The 15626-nt window shown below is 39.7% G+C and overlaps 1 protein-coding gene across 1 annotated transcript in view; it reads left to right on the forward strand.

Moving 5' to 3' along the window:
- The window catches only part of LOC311590832 (uncharacterized protein), a gene marked incomplete at both ends in the record, with an annotated part of 38689 nt that extends 23371 nt beyond the window's left edge, over positions 1-15318 (forward strand). Inside the window, 6 exon segments of the mRNA XM_084770094.1 lie at positions 3668-3964; positions 7267-7558; positions 7928-8731; positions 9289-9516; positions 11250-11373; positions 14387-15318. Of these exon segments, the coding sequence (XP_084626220.1) occupies positions 3668-3964; positions 7267-7558; positions 7928-8731; positions 9289-9516; positions 11250-11373; positions 14387-15318 (2677 nt within the window).
- Between the last annotated feature and the right edge of the window lie 308 nt (positions 15319-15626).

The following is a 15626-nucleotide window of genomic DNA, read 5'->3' on the forward strand; positions in this document are numbered from 1 at the left end:
TTTTAACAGATCTTTTACAAATGTGGGTGCCCTTGTATTGGGAGCATAGATGTTCAGAATTGTGATGTCATCTTGGTTTACTTTACCTTTGATGAGTAAGAAGTGTCCATTCTCATCCCTTTTGATTAATCTTGGTTGAAAATCTATTTTGTTCGATATTAAAATGGCTACGCCTGCTTGCTTCTTGTGTCCATTTGCTTGGAATATTTTTTTCCAACCTTTTATCCTGAGGTGATGCCTATCATTATGGGTGAGATGTGTTTCTTGGATGCATAAGAATGTTGGATCCTGTTTATGCACCCATTCAGTTAGTCTGTGTCTTTTTATTGGAGAATTGAGACCATTGATGTTGAGAGATATTAACGACCAGTTACTATTAAGAGTCTTAATTTTGATGTTGTTTTCAGTTGAGCGTTTGTGTAGTTGTCTTTTTGCCATGGTATAGTTATCTATTTCCTGAGTAGTTTTGGTTGTAGCTTGACCCTTTGGGATGGAGTTTTCCTTCTAGTACCTTCTGTAAAGCTGGATTTGTGGATAGGTACTGTTTGAATTTGGTTTTGTCATGGAATATTTTGTTTTCTCCATCAATGGTTATTGATAGTTTTGCTGGGTAAAGTAGTCTGGCCTGGCATCTGTGGTCTCTTAGGGTTTGCAGGATCTCTGTCCAGGCCCTTCTGGCTTTGATGGTCTCTGCTGAGAAGTCGGGTGTAATTCTGATAGGTTTGCCATTAAATGTTATTTGGCCCTTTTCCCTTGCAGCTTTTAATATTTTTTCTTTGTTCTGTATGTTTTGTGTTTTGATTATTATGTGACGGGCAGTTTTTCTTTTCTGGTCAATTCTATTAGGTGTTCTGTATGCCTCTTGTATGTTTATAGGCACCTCTTTCTTTAGATTGGGGAAATTTTCTTCTATGATTTTGCTGAGAAGAGTTTCTGGGCCTTGGAGTCTGATATCTTCTCTTTCTTCAATGCCTATTATCCTCAGATTTCTTCTTTTCATGGTGTCCTTAATTTCTTGGATGTTTTGTGTCAGGAGTTTTCCAGATTTGGCATTTTCTTTATTGGTTGCTTCAAGATCTGTGATTGTATCTTCTAGACTTGAGATTCGCTCTTCCATCTCTTGGATTCTATTAGAAAAGCTCAGCACTGAGTCATTCACCTTCTTCTCTGAGGCCTCACGTTCTCGTTTTTCTTCTGTCTGTGTGTTTATCATTGAATCCATTTTCATCTTCATATCTTGAACAGATTTTTTAATTTCTTTCATCTGGTTGCTTATGTTTTCCTGAAAAATTTCCAGTTCCACTCTATGTGCTTCTTTTATGTCTCGCACCTGCTTCGCTGCTTCTTCGTGCATCTGATTTCTAATTCTATTTGTTTCCTCCGATACCATCCTCATTACCAAGGCTTTGAGGTCATTTTCTTGTGTTTCCATTGTATGTGAGTTCTCCGTGTTGTTTTCTTTGGGATAGCTGGGAGCTGGAGACTCCATGTTGTTTTGGGGTTTTTTGCGAATGCTTTTACGCTGTCCCTTAGACATCTTGCCGTCTCTGTTTTTGTTGGGTAACTTCCAGAGTTGAGTGGATGGAGTCTGATGATAGATTCACTTGTTTTCTCACGATTTCCGTAGGCTGGAAGCCCTGATACTTCACTGGTGTGGATGGCAGGAGGTTAGCCCTGTAGTTTTGGGCTCTCACCACCAGTGATCCTCAGCTCCCCTTTGCTGTGGATCCTGCAATCTTTCTGGGTCTCTGAGTGATCGTTGGGTCAGGCCAAGGTAATCACAACCTTTTGGGTCCCTTGCCAAGTCCCGCCAGAGATACTGGGCCCGAGCCACGTGGCGAGCTCAGCTAGTTTCTCAGGGCCTGAACCGTCTGTCACAGCAGGAGAACTGCGATTGCACTGAGCAATCACCCCGGGTGGAAGTGAGTGCTCCACCCACCCCGTGTCTCCGCAGGAAAACCAAGGCTGCTTGAGCAAGCACCCAGGGTATAACTGAGTGCCCCGCCCAGCCCGCATCACAGCAGGAAAACTGTGGCAGTGCTGCGCACTCACCTAGGGTAGAAGTGAGCGCTTCTCCAGGCTTGTGTCCCAGCAGGGAAACTGGGACCTTGATGAGCAAGCACCCAGGGTAGAAGGGAGCGCTCCACCCAGCTTGCGTGGTAGTAGAAAAACCAATGCTGAGCTGGGCAAGCACCCAAAGTATTACTGAGCGCTCCTCCCTGCACGTGTCACAGCAGGATAATTAGGTCTGCGCTGAGCCGGAGCGCAGGATGGAAGCCGGCTCACCGCCCAGCTTGCGTCACAGCAGAAAAACCCAGGCTGCCTGAGCAAGCACCCAGGGTATAACTGAGTGCTCCGCCCCGCTCGTGTCCCAGCAGGAAAGCTGAGCTTGCGCTGAGCCGGAGCCCAGGGTGGAAGCCGGCTCACCTCCCAGCTTGCGTCACAGCCGAAAAACCAAGGCTGCTTGAGCAAGCTCCCCGGGTATAACTGAGCGCTCTGCCCCGCTCGCGTCACAGCAGGAAAACCACGTCTGCGCGGAGCCGGAGCTCAGGGTGGAAGCCGGCTCTCTGCCCCGCCTGCGTCACAGCAGGGGAGCTGCGCCTCGGGCAGCCGAGCCAGCCTCTCCACAGCCCAGCTCACTGAGCCCACCCAGGATTCTGGGGCCGAACCGTCCGCTGAGTCCAGCCTGGGTCTCAAGGCACCACGCGACCCAAATCCTGTCCAGAGTCCCCTCTCCCGCAGCAACTCCCACTGTCCACCGCACTAATCGCCTCCACTGGAAGGCTCTGAGCTGCAAACCTCAGCCACCGCCTCTGGCGCTGCCGGAGCCGCTGTGGGCACTGTTGTTCTCACCGCCGCCGCTCTGATCCGAGAAAGTCCTCGCTCCTCCTGTGTGCAGGGGCCGGCAGGTCCTCCGCACCCTGGTCCCTCCGGACCGTGGAGCACTTCTGCTGCCGTGGTGTGGGGACCTTGGTGTTCCTGGCTCAGAAATCTGTGCAATTCCCTGAATTGTTCGCTGGAGCTTTCAAACACGGTCCACACTGCTCGCCGCCATCTTGGATCCCCTATATTGGCTTTTTCAATGTGGGAAATAAGCTGATTCTGTTGGATAAAGACATCATAATGTGTTGCAGATACAGACTTATGTATCATATAAAAATCCAGAAACACTCAGAGTCAGTAGGAAGAGTTGATTCCATGAGTTGACGTGGTTTGGAAAAGAATAATCCACCTTATTCTTCCTGTGTGTGCATGGCATGGGTACTTTCAGCCCTTCTCCCAATTCACCTACAGTGGCCACCTCTGAAGTAGAATATTTTCATCAGCCAAAGTTGTGAAAAGTTTCTTACTTCAAACTCGGCCATAATTGCCCAACCAGAATGTTGATCCCTGAGCTCTTGCTGTCCATCTTCATTGCCGAAATAATGGTGCCTATGCCCAGAGAAGAAGATTCAAAACATATTTTCCAACGTGTTTTTAAAGCAGAACACAGGGCCTCAGATGCAGAGCCTAAGGGAACAAAGAGTTTCAGAACTCTCCATGATATTGGAGGAAGTGCCAGAAGGAACTTGGGGTGATTATCGTAACTGCTGCACTCATTAACAAAGTTGAAGCACACATGTTCGCAAACATTTGGGCTGAATAGATCCCTGCTGGGCATTGTTAGATCTGTATCTACTCCCCAAAAGCACAGTTTTATAAAGATAACTGTAACACACCATTCTCCTGGCTGGGCATATACTTGTGTTGATAATATGTTCTGGGTTTTGACCTTTGGGCTCCTGTATGTTCCCTATATTGTTGGTGCCTTTACTGACAATGACTGCTACGTAACAATCAAGGATGGATTTTCCCGTGAAGGAGATGTGAAACTTGGTGCATTTTTCCCCCTTCATATTTACTACACAAGGAAAAATATTCCTGTTACCACACGAATAGAGTATTTCCAGGATGTTCTTATACAGTAAGTAGAATTATTCATTGTAATGGTTCAGAATTCTTCTAACTTCAATGATATAAGAATTGAAACTGTTTTCCACAATCACTTTCTGTTCTCAAGTACAGTCAAGTACATTATCAAATGTGTCTTCTTTCAAAGGAAACGTGATCATTTTCGTGTTGTTCATTTTGCTTTCCCCACATATTATTGGAACATCAGGATCTTCTTTTGTCATGCTTGTAATGCCAGAAAATTTGAATATTTTCAGTGTTATTATTTCAGAGCATGGATAAGTTAGTGGTACTTCTGAGGCTTTCTTCAAGTCCAATGTGCTCTTGTCAGAAGACAGGATGCCCCTGAATCACAAGTCTCCTAAGTGCCTAGAATGTAGCTATAGTGATGAATAGTAGCTATGTTACATACAGCTGATTTCACAAGAGGTCTATCACCATTAAATTTTGGAGGCACTTTCTTCTTTACATATATATTTTTCTAACTCATTTATTTGCATCTTAGTATTTCTAGCTAATCTATATTTATTGTCAGATAGATTTTATAAACGTTACAGGCTTCATTGTTTTTCCTTATTTATATGGATGCACATGTTAATACGCCTTTTATGTGATAGTGGACACATAAGGCTGTTTTTAGCTTTTCTGACATATGCAAGGTTAAGTAATAACAACAGAAAATTCTGATTTCCTTAGACAAATTAATAACAAATGTTCAAGTGTGTGTCTTTATAGAGGAAATAAAGTGTTTTGGTCCAGTACAGACATCCCAGAACTCTGTGGATCAATTAGAATGTCCCTGAGACAATGTAACAGGACCTGGAAATATATTAACATAGGAAAATTTGGTTGAAAGGTAGTAGGAAAATATAGTTATGAAGGTGAAGTGTACTCTAAGTGACATTACTGTGTATTTGTTAATACCTTAATGAGGTGTAAAGTAAAAATTCAGGAACAGTGGGGGTAGAAATATGTTCAGATGTAAAAGAAAATCAGATATTTGTGGGTGACAACACATTTAAAATAATCATTACACTAAGTCATCATTTGAAACTAGCATAGTATTGATGTCCAAAAATCCAAAATTTTATATCTAGATGCAATAATCTGTACTTCACGGTAGTAATTCAAGGCAGATACACTTTCTTGAGGATCATATTTCATTTCAAATAAGATCACAAATTTGTCTCATAAGCCTAGCAGAGTGGAAAGTTTGGATGCTGGGTGGTGCTCTTCTTAGTTCCTCATAGCTGATGTGTCTGTTACTCTCTTTTTTTGTCTTTACTTTTAGCAGCGCAGGCACCGTTGTGTATCTGTATTTTCTTTATATGAAGCAACATGCCCATATGTGAAATCACACCTTCATTTCCTTATGAGCTATCAATGTCTTTCTTGCTCTTGATGAATGAAAGGCCTGTGTTCTATAAGTATTATTCAACATTTTATAAAGCCAGCAATAATATCTAAGTAGTTCACAAAAGAAAAACAATGTTTTTACTATGAGAGATTAACAATCTCTTAATCACAAACATTTTTCTGAGTTTACACAAAAAATTGTTTTTTTTGTTTATGTAATTAAAATACATCACCTCTCACCTCTATATTTTAGCCCTGTTTGAGTTTCTGTACTTACTTCTTTCAGTGATGGACTATGAGGTGGAAGTATAGGCCTAATAAACATTTTCATCCTAATTTTTTCACGGTATTTTATGACACAATTTTAACCTTAATAAAGACACCAAATAAACCCTTTCTTCCCAAGTTTCCTCACTATGCCAAGCACCTCCTTTCAGAACTATGAAATGTAGACAGGAAATATCAGGCTTCCAGATGTGTAATGGCTTGGTTTCTCCGAGTTTAATAATTCAAATTTCTAGAATCCGGAGTAATGCAGTTTTACCACCAAGTTCTGCAGGATCCAATCTTGTCCCTTCCTGATATATATTCTAGAGACAGAATAGGAAAGATATATATGATATCTGACCTTCTTAATGTGAGTCTGATGGTTATTCTTATTGGATACAAGTTCACAAAGATGTACAGGCTTGTGGTCTGGTTAATTTTGGATCCTGGTGTTTTTGATATGAGAATTCTGTATAAAAGATTTTTTTTACCTAAAATATTTGTATTGCTAGTCTCTGCATTCCTACTTTAGTCTTTGTAGCCTGTCACACTGTTGCTAAATATTGTGGTTTTCATGATTTCACTTTGGCCAGTACAAGTGCATCCTTATTTTTTAGCTTTAAATTATGTCATATGCAGTATCTTTTGTTTTGTTTTATTTCACATAGGTTTCTAGACAAATCCATTAAGTTTAAAAGAGGCACAACCTGAGAGCATGCAAATTTAAAACCTATGTAGCTTCCAGGAAAAGGGGTACAGAGGACGGAAGGAAACATTTTAATGTTGTTTCAGCCAGCATGCATGTCAGTTATGTCACACCACCATTTACTCAATGGGAAAAAGTTTTCAAAAAGGTGTAGGAAAGCACAAAGAATCAGAGATGCAAACAAGTAATGAAGAACAAAATAAAAAGAACATGACTAAAATTGAGAAGTAACTAAACAAAAGATTAGGAGACACTGTGTGAAATAATGTGTACATCTTGGACTGACCCTAGATATCCTTCATTGTCTTGCACTCAAGCTTTTGACATCCATGTACCTAACCCTGCACTGAGACTCATTCCCATATACATGATGTACACAGCTCATCAATACACAGAATGTTAAAAAATGGATATGGAGTCATATAAATCAATCTCAGCAACTGACAGGGAGAGTAAAAAATATCCTGATGAATTGAAGGAAAGCCTGGTCTCCAAAGTGTCTTTGAAGCCACCTTACTAAAAATATAATAGAAATTACAGTTGTGGCAATAAGTGATTTGAATTAACTTTGTGCTGTTTTTAACACAGGATATTATCACAAAAAACTGGTTGATTGGATCAAGATATAACGATGTTTCAAAACTGTGCAGGTTGAAGGGCCAAGATACAGACACCAATTTTTCCGATGTTTTGTCAGAGTATAATTCCTTATTTTTGGACAGTTTATTTTTCCACGTATAAAATATAAATAAAGTAATATGATAGCAAATTAAATTACTGACACCATAACTAATTAGTATTAATACTGTAGATATTGTAATCCTATCTAGTTAAAATACCCATGCTAATTCAAGTCATTCATGAGAAGATGATGAAATAATTATTTCATAGGAACATTGGCATTTGAATTATAATAGCTATTTCACCAAATGTGATGGTTTATGGTCTTTGTCTTCCTTCCTATATAACCTATGAAATCTGTGCAGGTATAAGTTTAAGAACTACCAGTTTGTTCTGGCCTTGGTATTTGCCATTGAGGAGGTCAACAGAAACCTTCATCTTCTACCCAACACAACTCTGGGCTTTGATCTCTATAACGTTGCATCTTCTGAATTGACGATCCTTATTCCTCCCATTTTTTGGCTTACAAGGATGAGGCAAGCCTTACTTAATTACAACTGTGTAAGGAAGAGAATGTCACCTGCTGCACTCACAGGAACATCAATGACAGTATCTGCCCAAATAGGGAATCTGTTACAACTTTACAAAGTACCTCAGGTGAGGACTCAGGTTTGGAAAATAGGAGTCAATTATCCTTTTTTGACATTATTGGATGTCATAAAATGTTAAATAGGGACAACTGGAGAAATCATCTACCAACGGAAAGCATGAAAGTACTTGATAGATCCATATTTAAAATATTTGAAATAGAAAGGAAGGAGAGGTAGATGAGGCCAGCTAGGTCACTGAAACTGGATGCATGTCAGTAATTTTATTTTGGAAAATTCTATATTGTGTTTGATTTTTTAAATATGACAAAACTATCTTCATCCTGACTGTTGATATTTGTTTATTCAGGAGTGATATTGTGTTTCATGCAAGTGCTGCCAATGCTCTTCCTCTTGTTTCCATTTTCCCCCCCTACAGCTCACTTTTGGGCCATTTGATCCTGCCTTAAACAACCTAGATCAGTTTAAATTCCTCTACCAGATGTCCCACAAAGACACATCTCTGTCACTTGCCATAGTTTCTTTGATGTTTCATTTTAACTGGTCCTGGGTTGGTGTGATCCTCCCAGATGACCACAGAGGGATTCAGTTTCTCTCAAAGATGAGAGAAGCTATAGAGAGTAAGAACATCTGCATAGCCTTTTTGAAAATGATCCCTGGCACCTGGAATTCATTTTCTAGTGCAGTATGGAAAAATCTGGTGAATATTCAGGAATCATCAGCAAATGTAATAGTTATTTATGGGGACGTTGCTTCTTTACAAGGTTTAATGCGACACATTCTGCAACTATTAGTGACATGGAAAGTGTGGATCTTGAACTCTCGGTGGGATGTTGATAACAATTCTGATTCTTTCATGGTAGAGTCGTTTCATGGGAGTCTCATGTTTTCACAGCACCATAAAGAGATGGTTGACTTTACAAATTTTATCCAAACAGTTAATCCCTACAAGTACCCGGCAGACACTTATCTTCCCAAGTTTTGGTATTTGTTTTTCAAGTGCTCATTTTCTGAGGTTGATTGTCAACTTTTGGAGAACTGCCAACCCAATGCTTCTTTGGAGTTACTGCCCAGACACCTTTTTGACCCATCTATGAGTGAAGAAGGTTACAGTATATATAATGCTGTTTATGCTGTGGCCTACAGTCTCCACAAGATGAATCTTCAACAGGTAGAGATACAGCCAAATGGTCAAGGAGGAGTGGAATTTCATCCCTGGCAGGTAATAGCCTTTCTTATGTGTTTTAATTTCAGCAATGTGATATATCATTTTATATCTTATTTTTCCAAGATATTCAAATTGAACATCATAGGTCTAAAAATCTCTTACCAATAAGCAAAGATACACTTTTCAAAGCAGAGGAAGGAACAGTAGATACTTAAGGGTTAGAATGTTTCTAAGCCATACTGCAGGGTTATGAGGGATCACTTTAAAGTTTACATGACACTTCAGGGCTCTCATATTAAGAATGGAAGTCTCATATATAATCCAAATGTTCTAGGACTGGCTAGATTTTCAAAGAAATTTGAGTCAGCGGAATCACCATAACTTGTCTTGCTGACTTAGCTGTGTTTAGGTCAATGATTTCTCTTGAATAGAATGAGATTTTGAAATTTTAGTTCATTTTAATCTAAGAGTCTTTATTTACCCAGCCACATTGATGCCTCTTTTAGAGAGGGTATTCATTATGTTGGGCTAAAAACACTGAGTCTTTTTTATTACTAAAAACCGTTTCTTTTTCTTATTCTAGTTGTACTCTGTTCCTACATCTCTTTCAGTTCCTTCCTTTCCTCAAGGACACCCTACTGAACACTCATGTTAGAGGTCACATAGCTATGGATGGGAGAAAAAACTTAGATTCACAGTATGACATTTTCAACTTTTGGAATTTCCCAAAGGGTCTTGGATTAAATGTGAAAGTAGGAACCTTTTCTCCATCTGATCCCTTTGGACAACAGCTCTCTTTATCTGAGCAGATGATTCAATGGCCTACAAGGTTTACAGAGGTGAGTAGAGACTTATCTCTATACTTTGACACTTCATAAAAACAAAGACAATTTTCAAGATGTAATGATCCTTGGACACTCACTCTGTACCAGCCAATATTCAGCTACTGATAGGGATCTTCACATAAAATCAGCCAACACAGACTATTTTCTTATTCTCTGATTGATCAATGGAAAAGCTTATTTTCACATTTTATTGGTGCTCATACATTTCTTTTGTTTTGTCTTTAAATTTTATTTAGTTATTCACTTTACATCTCAGTTGTAGCCGCTCGTCTCTCTCCTTTAAGTCCCTCCTCTTGTCCTTCCATCATCTCCCTGTTCCCCCTTCCCCCTCCCCCTCTGAAAAGGGAAAACCTCACCCTACAGATCTGGTACAACGTTTTTAAGTCTCAGCAGAACTGTGTAGATCCTCTTAAACAGTGTCCTATCAAGAAAGCCATATCACAGTGAAGGGACTGAAAGGTATCCAACTGGGACCATATCAGAGACAGCCCCCATCCCATTTGTGGGGGACCCACATGAAGTCTGAGGTTCCTATTCCTTATATAAGTATAGAAAGTTTAGGTCTCATCCATTCCTGGTCCTTTGTTGGTGCATCAGTCTCTTGTAGCCTTTCTGGGCCCAGATTATTTGGGGCTGTTGGTCTTCCTGTAGAGTTCTTTTCCCCTCCTATCTGTTTTATCTCACCTCACTCTTTGACAAGGCTCCCTTAGCTCTGTACAATGTTTCCTTGTGACTCTTAGTTTGTGTTTCAATCTATTGCTAGTCAGATCTTCTCAGAAACAGTCATGGTAGGTTTTTGTAGGCAATCATAGGAGAACATCATCAATAGTGTCATGGACTGTCTTTCTTAGGTGGGCTAGGAATTACCTTGAACATATATTTCTTATGCATCGAGTGTCTGTTAGGTTTTTCTCACTGATGCAAAACAATGATATGTTTATTTTTTTTTTTTTTACCGATCCTAAGAAAGTCAGAGAAACGTAAGGTGAGATTTCCTATTTTGTCAGCCTCTGAAAAGGTAGAATAGCATGACAGGTGTGTGTGTGTGTGTGTGTGTGTGTGTGTGTGTGTGTGTGTGCATGTGTGTGTGTGTGTGTGTGTGTGTATACTTGCTTTTCTTCTTTGAGTAATACTGTGACCATACTGTATATCATGGTTGAAAAAATGTTTCAGGAGCCTAAAGAAGTGATGACATCATGTTCCCAGACCAGAAACAGAATCAAACAGTGTGTTTGTTTACCTTCTATCTACTTTCCATTATTTCTGTGACAATAAACAATGAAATACTGACTCCATTGGATGAAGTTTCCCATCTTCTTATAAATGTTAATATAAAATTCTGTATAGAAATGCCCAGAGATTTGTTTCCATAATGAATCCAAGACCTGTAAAGTTATCAATCAACATTCTCAAGTTCATTAATATAAAAGCTCTGCCTAGTAGCCAGTAAGTATAGAGGTAGATTGAATCTGAAGTCATACCATGGCCTTCTAGAACACTACTTTAACCACCTATTCTTAACAGTGGCTTCATGTATTGGACTAGTAGTTAAACATGTGTGTAATGTAAGCCCCAAAGCTGCCAAAATTAGCAATACCAAAACATATTATATTAATTGAAAGTGTAAGCATATCCAAACCAACATTCAATTATACTCAGAAATACTCCATTTACTCAGATTTTTCACAATAGTTCATACATTTTCTAACAGCTTTCATGTCTCTTAGATTCCTCAGTCGGTGTGCAGTGAGAGCTGTAGACTTGGATTCCGGAAAGCTGCCCAGGAAGGCAAGGCTGCCTGCTGCTTTGATTGCATTCCTTGTGCAGAAAACGAGATTTCCAATGAGACAGGTAATTACAGGAGTACTGACAACTTTCTAACCCATGTGCAGGAGTCAGCGATACCTAAGAAAATGGAATGAGACTTGAGAGAAGTAGGATTTACAGTGTTGTTGCAATGCAGGCATTGATCCCTCAAGAGATCCACCTTGTCCATGAATGGACAGACTGTTTCATTTCACCATAAGCGCAGTATGTTGAGCACCTTTTTTTTTGTATTTTCAAGGCATGCTCAGTCAAATGTAGGATTCACTTAAAGTTTGGAATTCTCACATCTTTTTCATGATTACTCCTGATAAAAGATTTTCTTTTTTTCTTTCTTTCTTTGTTCAATACAGCATTTGACTGGAGAGTTTGTTTGATATCTTCAGTACATGTATATTATATCTTTACTGATTAAGTTTCTTTTGTTTAACAGAAAATATATTAATTAATATAATTAATCATCTTTCTCTCCCTTTTTTGTTTTTGTTTTTCTAAAAGTTATTTATTTATTTATTCATTCATATTAGATCTCAATTGTTATCCCTTCTCTTTTATCCTCTCATTCCTCCCTCCCTCCTGCTTTCACCCTATTCCCCTCCCCTATGACTGTGACTGAGGGGGACCTTCTCCCTCTGTATATGCTCCTAGAGTATAAAGTCTTTTCTTGGTAGTCTGCTATCAGTCTCCTGAGTGCCATCGGTCTTCCCCATCAAGGGGACCTGGTCAATTATGGGGCAAAAGGGTTCGTGTGAAAGTCAGTCCCAACTCTTCACTCATTTTAGAGAATGACCTGTCCTTTGGCTAGATTTGGCTAGAGGTTCAATGTTTACTGCATGTATTGTCCTTGGTTGGTGCCATAGTCTGTAACGATCCCCTGGGTGCAGATCTGCCCATCATAACGATCTACCTGTAGGTTTCTAAGACCCCCTGGTTCTTCTATTTCTCCATTCTCCCATACTTCTCTCACCTAGAGTCCCAAATGTATGTCCTCACATCTATCCCACTTTCCTAGTAGGTTCAGACTTTCATGGGACATGTCCCTGGGGCTAGTGTCTAGTTATAAGTGAGTATATATCATTTGAGTCTTTCAGTTTGTGGGTTAACTTACTCATTATTGTCATATCTAGTTCAATCCATTTGTCCACAATTTTTGTGAATTCCTTGTTTTTTATTAATTTTTTTTTGGAAAATAAAATCATTCATGTTACATCTCATTTGCTATGCCATTCCATGCATCCTCCCATTCCTCTCTCACTCTCGCTTTCACCCCAGTCCCCTCCCTTATGGCTGTGACTGAGGAGGACCTCATCCCCCTGAATATGATGCTAGGGTATCAAGTCTCTTCTTGGTAGTCAGCTATCCTTCTCTTGAGTGCCATCAGGCCTCCCCATCAAGGGGACATGGGCAAATATGGGGCACCTGAGATCATGTGAAAGTCAGCCCCCAGTCTCTACTTAACTGTGGAAATTGTCCTATCCATTGGTTAGATCGGGGTAGGGGTTGATGATGACTGTATGTATTGTTCTTGGTTGGTGCCATAGATTGAGCAGAATCCCTGGGCCCAAGTCCACCCATCATAGTGTTCTTCTTGTAGGTTTCTAGGACCCTCAGGTTCCATCTATTTCCCTATCTCCTATATTTCTCTCACTTAGAGTCCCAAGAGGATGTCTTCCCCTCTATCCCATTTTCCTCGTAATTGAAGACCTTCATGAGACATTCCCCTTGGGATAGTGTCCACTTATAAGTGAGTATATACCATTTGACTCTTTCTGTTTCTGGGTTGACTCACTCACTATGATCATTCCTAGTTCAATCCATTTGTCCACAAATTTTGGGAATTCCTTGTTTCTAATAGCTGAGTAGTATTCCATACTGTAAATGTACCACAGTTTCTTTATCCATTCTTCTACTGAGGGACACATAGGCTGTTTCAATGTTCTGGCGATTATGAATAAGGCCACTATGAACATATGTCCTTGTTGTGTGCTGGAGCACCTTCTGGGTATATTCCAAGGAGTGGAATAGCTGGGTCTTGAGGATACTTTATTTCCTGTTTTCTGAGATATCATCAGATAGATTTCTAAAGTGGTTGTACTAGTTTGCATTCCCACCAGCCATGAAGGAGTGTTCCTCTTTCTCCACATCCTCACCAGCATGTGGTGTCACTTGAATTTGTGATCTTAGCCCTTCTGATGTGTGTAAGATGGAATCTTAGAGTCATTTTTATTTGCATTTTTCTGTTGACTAAAGACGTTGTCTCTCCTTTTTTTTTTTGAACACAGACTTTTATCACACTATATAATCTGAATCAATTTTCCCCTCCCTCTGTCTCCCTAATCCTCCCCACATCCTCTCTGACCCATATCGACTCCTTATCTATCTCTCATTAGAAAATAACAGGAAAACAGGGCCAAGACGCAAATGTTAAGAGGAGAATATGTGGGTATTCTTTTTAATACCTAAAAATATTTCAAGAATTCTCTCCCTATCTGTTAAAACATAATATATCAACAAACTACTAGTGAATGACTTAGATTCAAGGATGTAATGGCAGTTATTTCAAAATCATTCATAGTATGAACCAAAGTAGTGTACACAAAGAATTATATGTAAATAAGTAAATATGTGACCCTATGCATAGAACACCATATAAGAAATGAATTTCAAATATTATTGTCTATATTGTAATACATACACAAATAACTATATATGTACAAAAATTCATGATTTTAATAAGGTAATGTTTGAGTGAAATCATGTTTATACCATATTATTCTCTGACCTTATGATTTATAAAATAAATGCAAATTCAGGGGAGGGATCCAAATATAAGGAAAAAAATTGGGTTGCTTCCATATTTGTAAACATAGACAATGATGGCTGCATAGATTTGAAATTATTCACAGACTATTTAACAATTTCTGAAACAATAAAAAAAAGGCGAGTGAAAAAGTATTTCAACAAGCTAGGGCTGTGTAAAAACTTATAGTGAAGGACAAATCCTGAGGATTGATTCACAGTCATCTTCATTTCTGAACAGATATGGATCAGTGTGTGAAGTGTCCAGAAAGTCACTATGCAAACTTAAAGAAGAACCATTGCCTCCAGAAATCTGTGAGCTTTTTGGCCTTTGATGACCCCTTAGGTATGGCTCTCACCATCACAGCGCTGTGTTTCTCTGTTCTCACAGCTGTGGTTCTTGCAGTTTTTGTAAAGCACAGAGACACACCCATTGTCAAGGCCAATAATAGGACCCTCAGCTACACCCTGTTATTGACACTCATCATCTGTTTTCTCAGTTCCTTGCTCTTCATTGGAAAGCCCAACACAGGCTCGTGCATCCTGCAGGAGACAACATTTGGAATTTTGTTCACTGTGGCTCTCTCCACAGTGTTGGCTAAAGCTATTACAGTGGTTATTGCATTTAGGGTCACTGTTCCAGCTAGAATGGTGAGGTGGCTAATGGTATCAAGGGCCCCTAACTTGATCATTCCTGTGTGCACTCTGACTGAACTTGTTCTCTGTGGGATCTGGCTGCTTACCTCTCCACCCTTCATTGATCAAGATACTCATGCTGAACATGGCCACATCATCCTTCTGTGCAACAAGGGTTCAGCAATCACCTTCCACTCTGTCCTAGGGTACCTGTGCTTCTTGGCACTTGGGAGCTACACCATGGCCTTCTTGTCCAGGAATCTGCCTGATACATTCAATGAAGCCAAGTTTCTGTCATTCAGTATGCAGGTATTCTTCTGTGTCTGGGTCACCTTCCTCCCTGTCTACCACAGCACGAAGGGGAAGGTCATGGTGGCTATGGAAGTTTTCTCTATCTTGGCTTCCAGTTCAGCACTCCTTGGCTTGATTTTTGTCCCCAAGTGCTACATTATTTTGTTAAGGCCAGATAGGAACTCCTGTGTTGACATCAGGCATAAAATCCATTCAAAAAGAATGAGTCAGTTAAATTTTAGTTAAAGATTAATATCATTCTATGTTGACAAATTAAAGACAATGGTTGAAACAAGTACCACACCATTCTATATGTCTTATTTAGGTATAATGAGATCAGACTATGAGGCTTCATTAGTCCTCATTCAATTGTACTAATGTCCCTTTTCACTGGTACTGTTACTCTTTTTATATTTAAAATCCATGCTCTACTTTTTTCTGGAAGAAAGTTTTACTATGTATATTTTGTTATCCTTCAGTCCCTTAATACAACAGTGTGGAATAAACTGTGGGTATGTTCCTTTCCCTGCCTACAAAGTTCTGGTAATTAAGAT

This window comes from Acomys minous (assembly GCF_964271855.1).
Source record: "Acomys minous genome assembly, chromosome: 20".
Lineage (NCBI taxonomy): Eukaryota > Metazoa > Chordata > Mammalia > Rodentia > Muridae > Acomys > Acomys minous.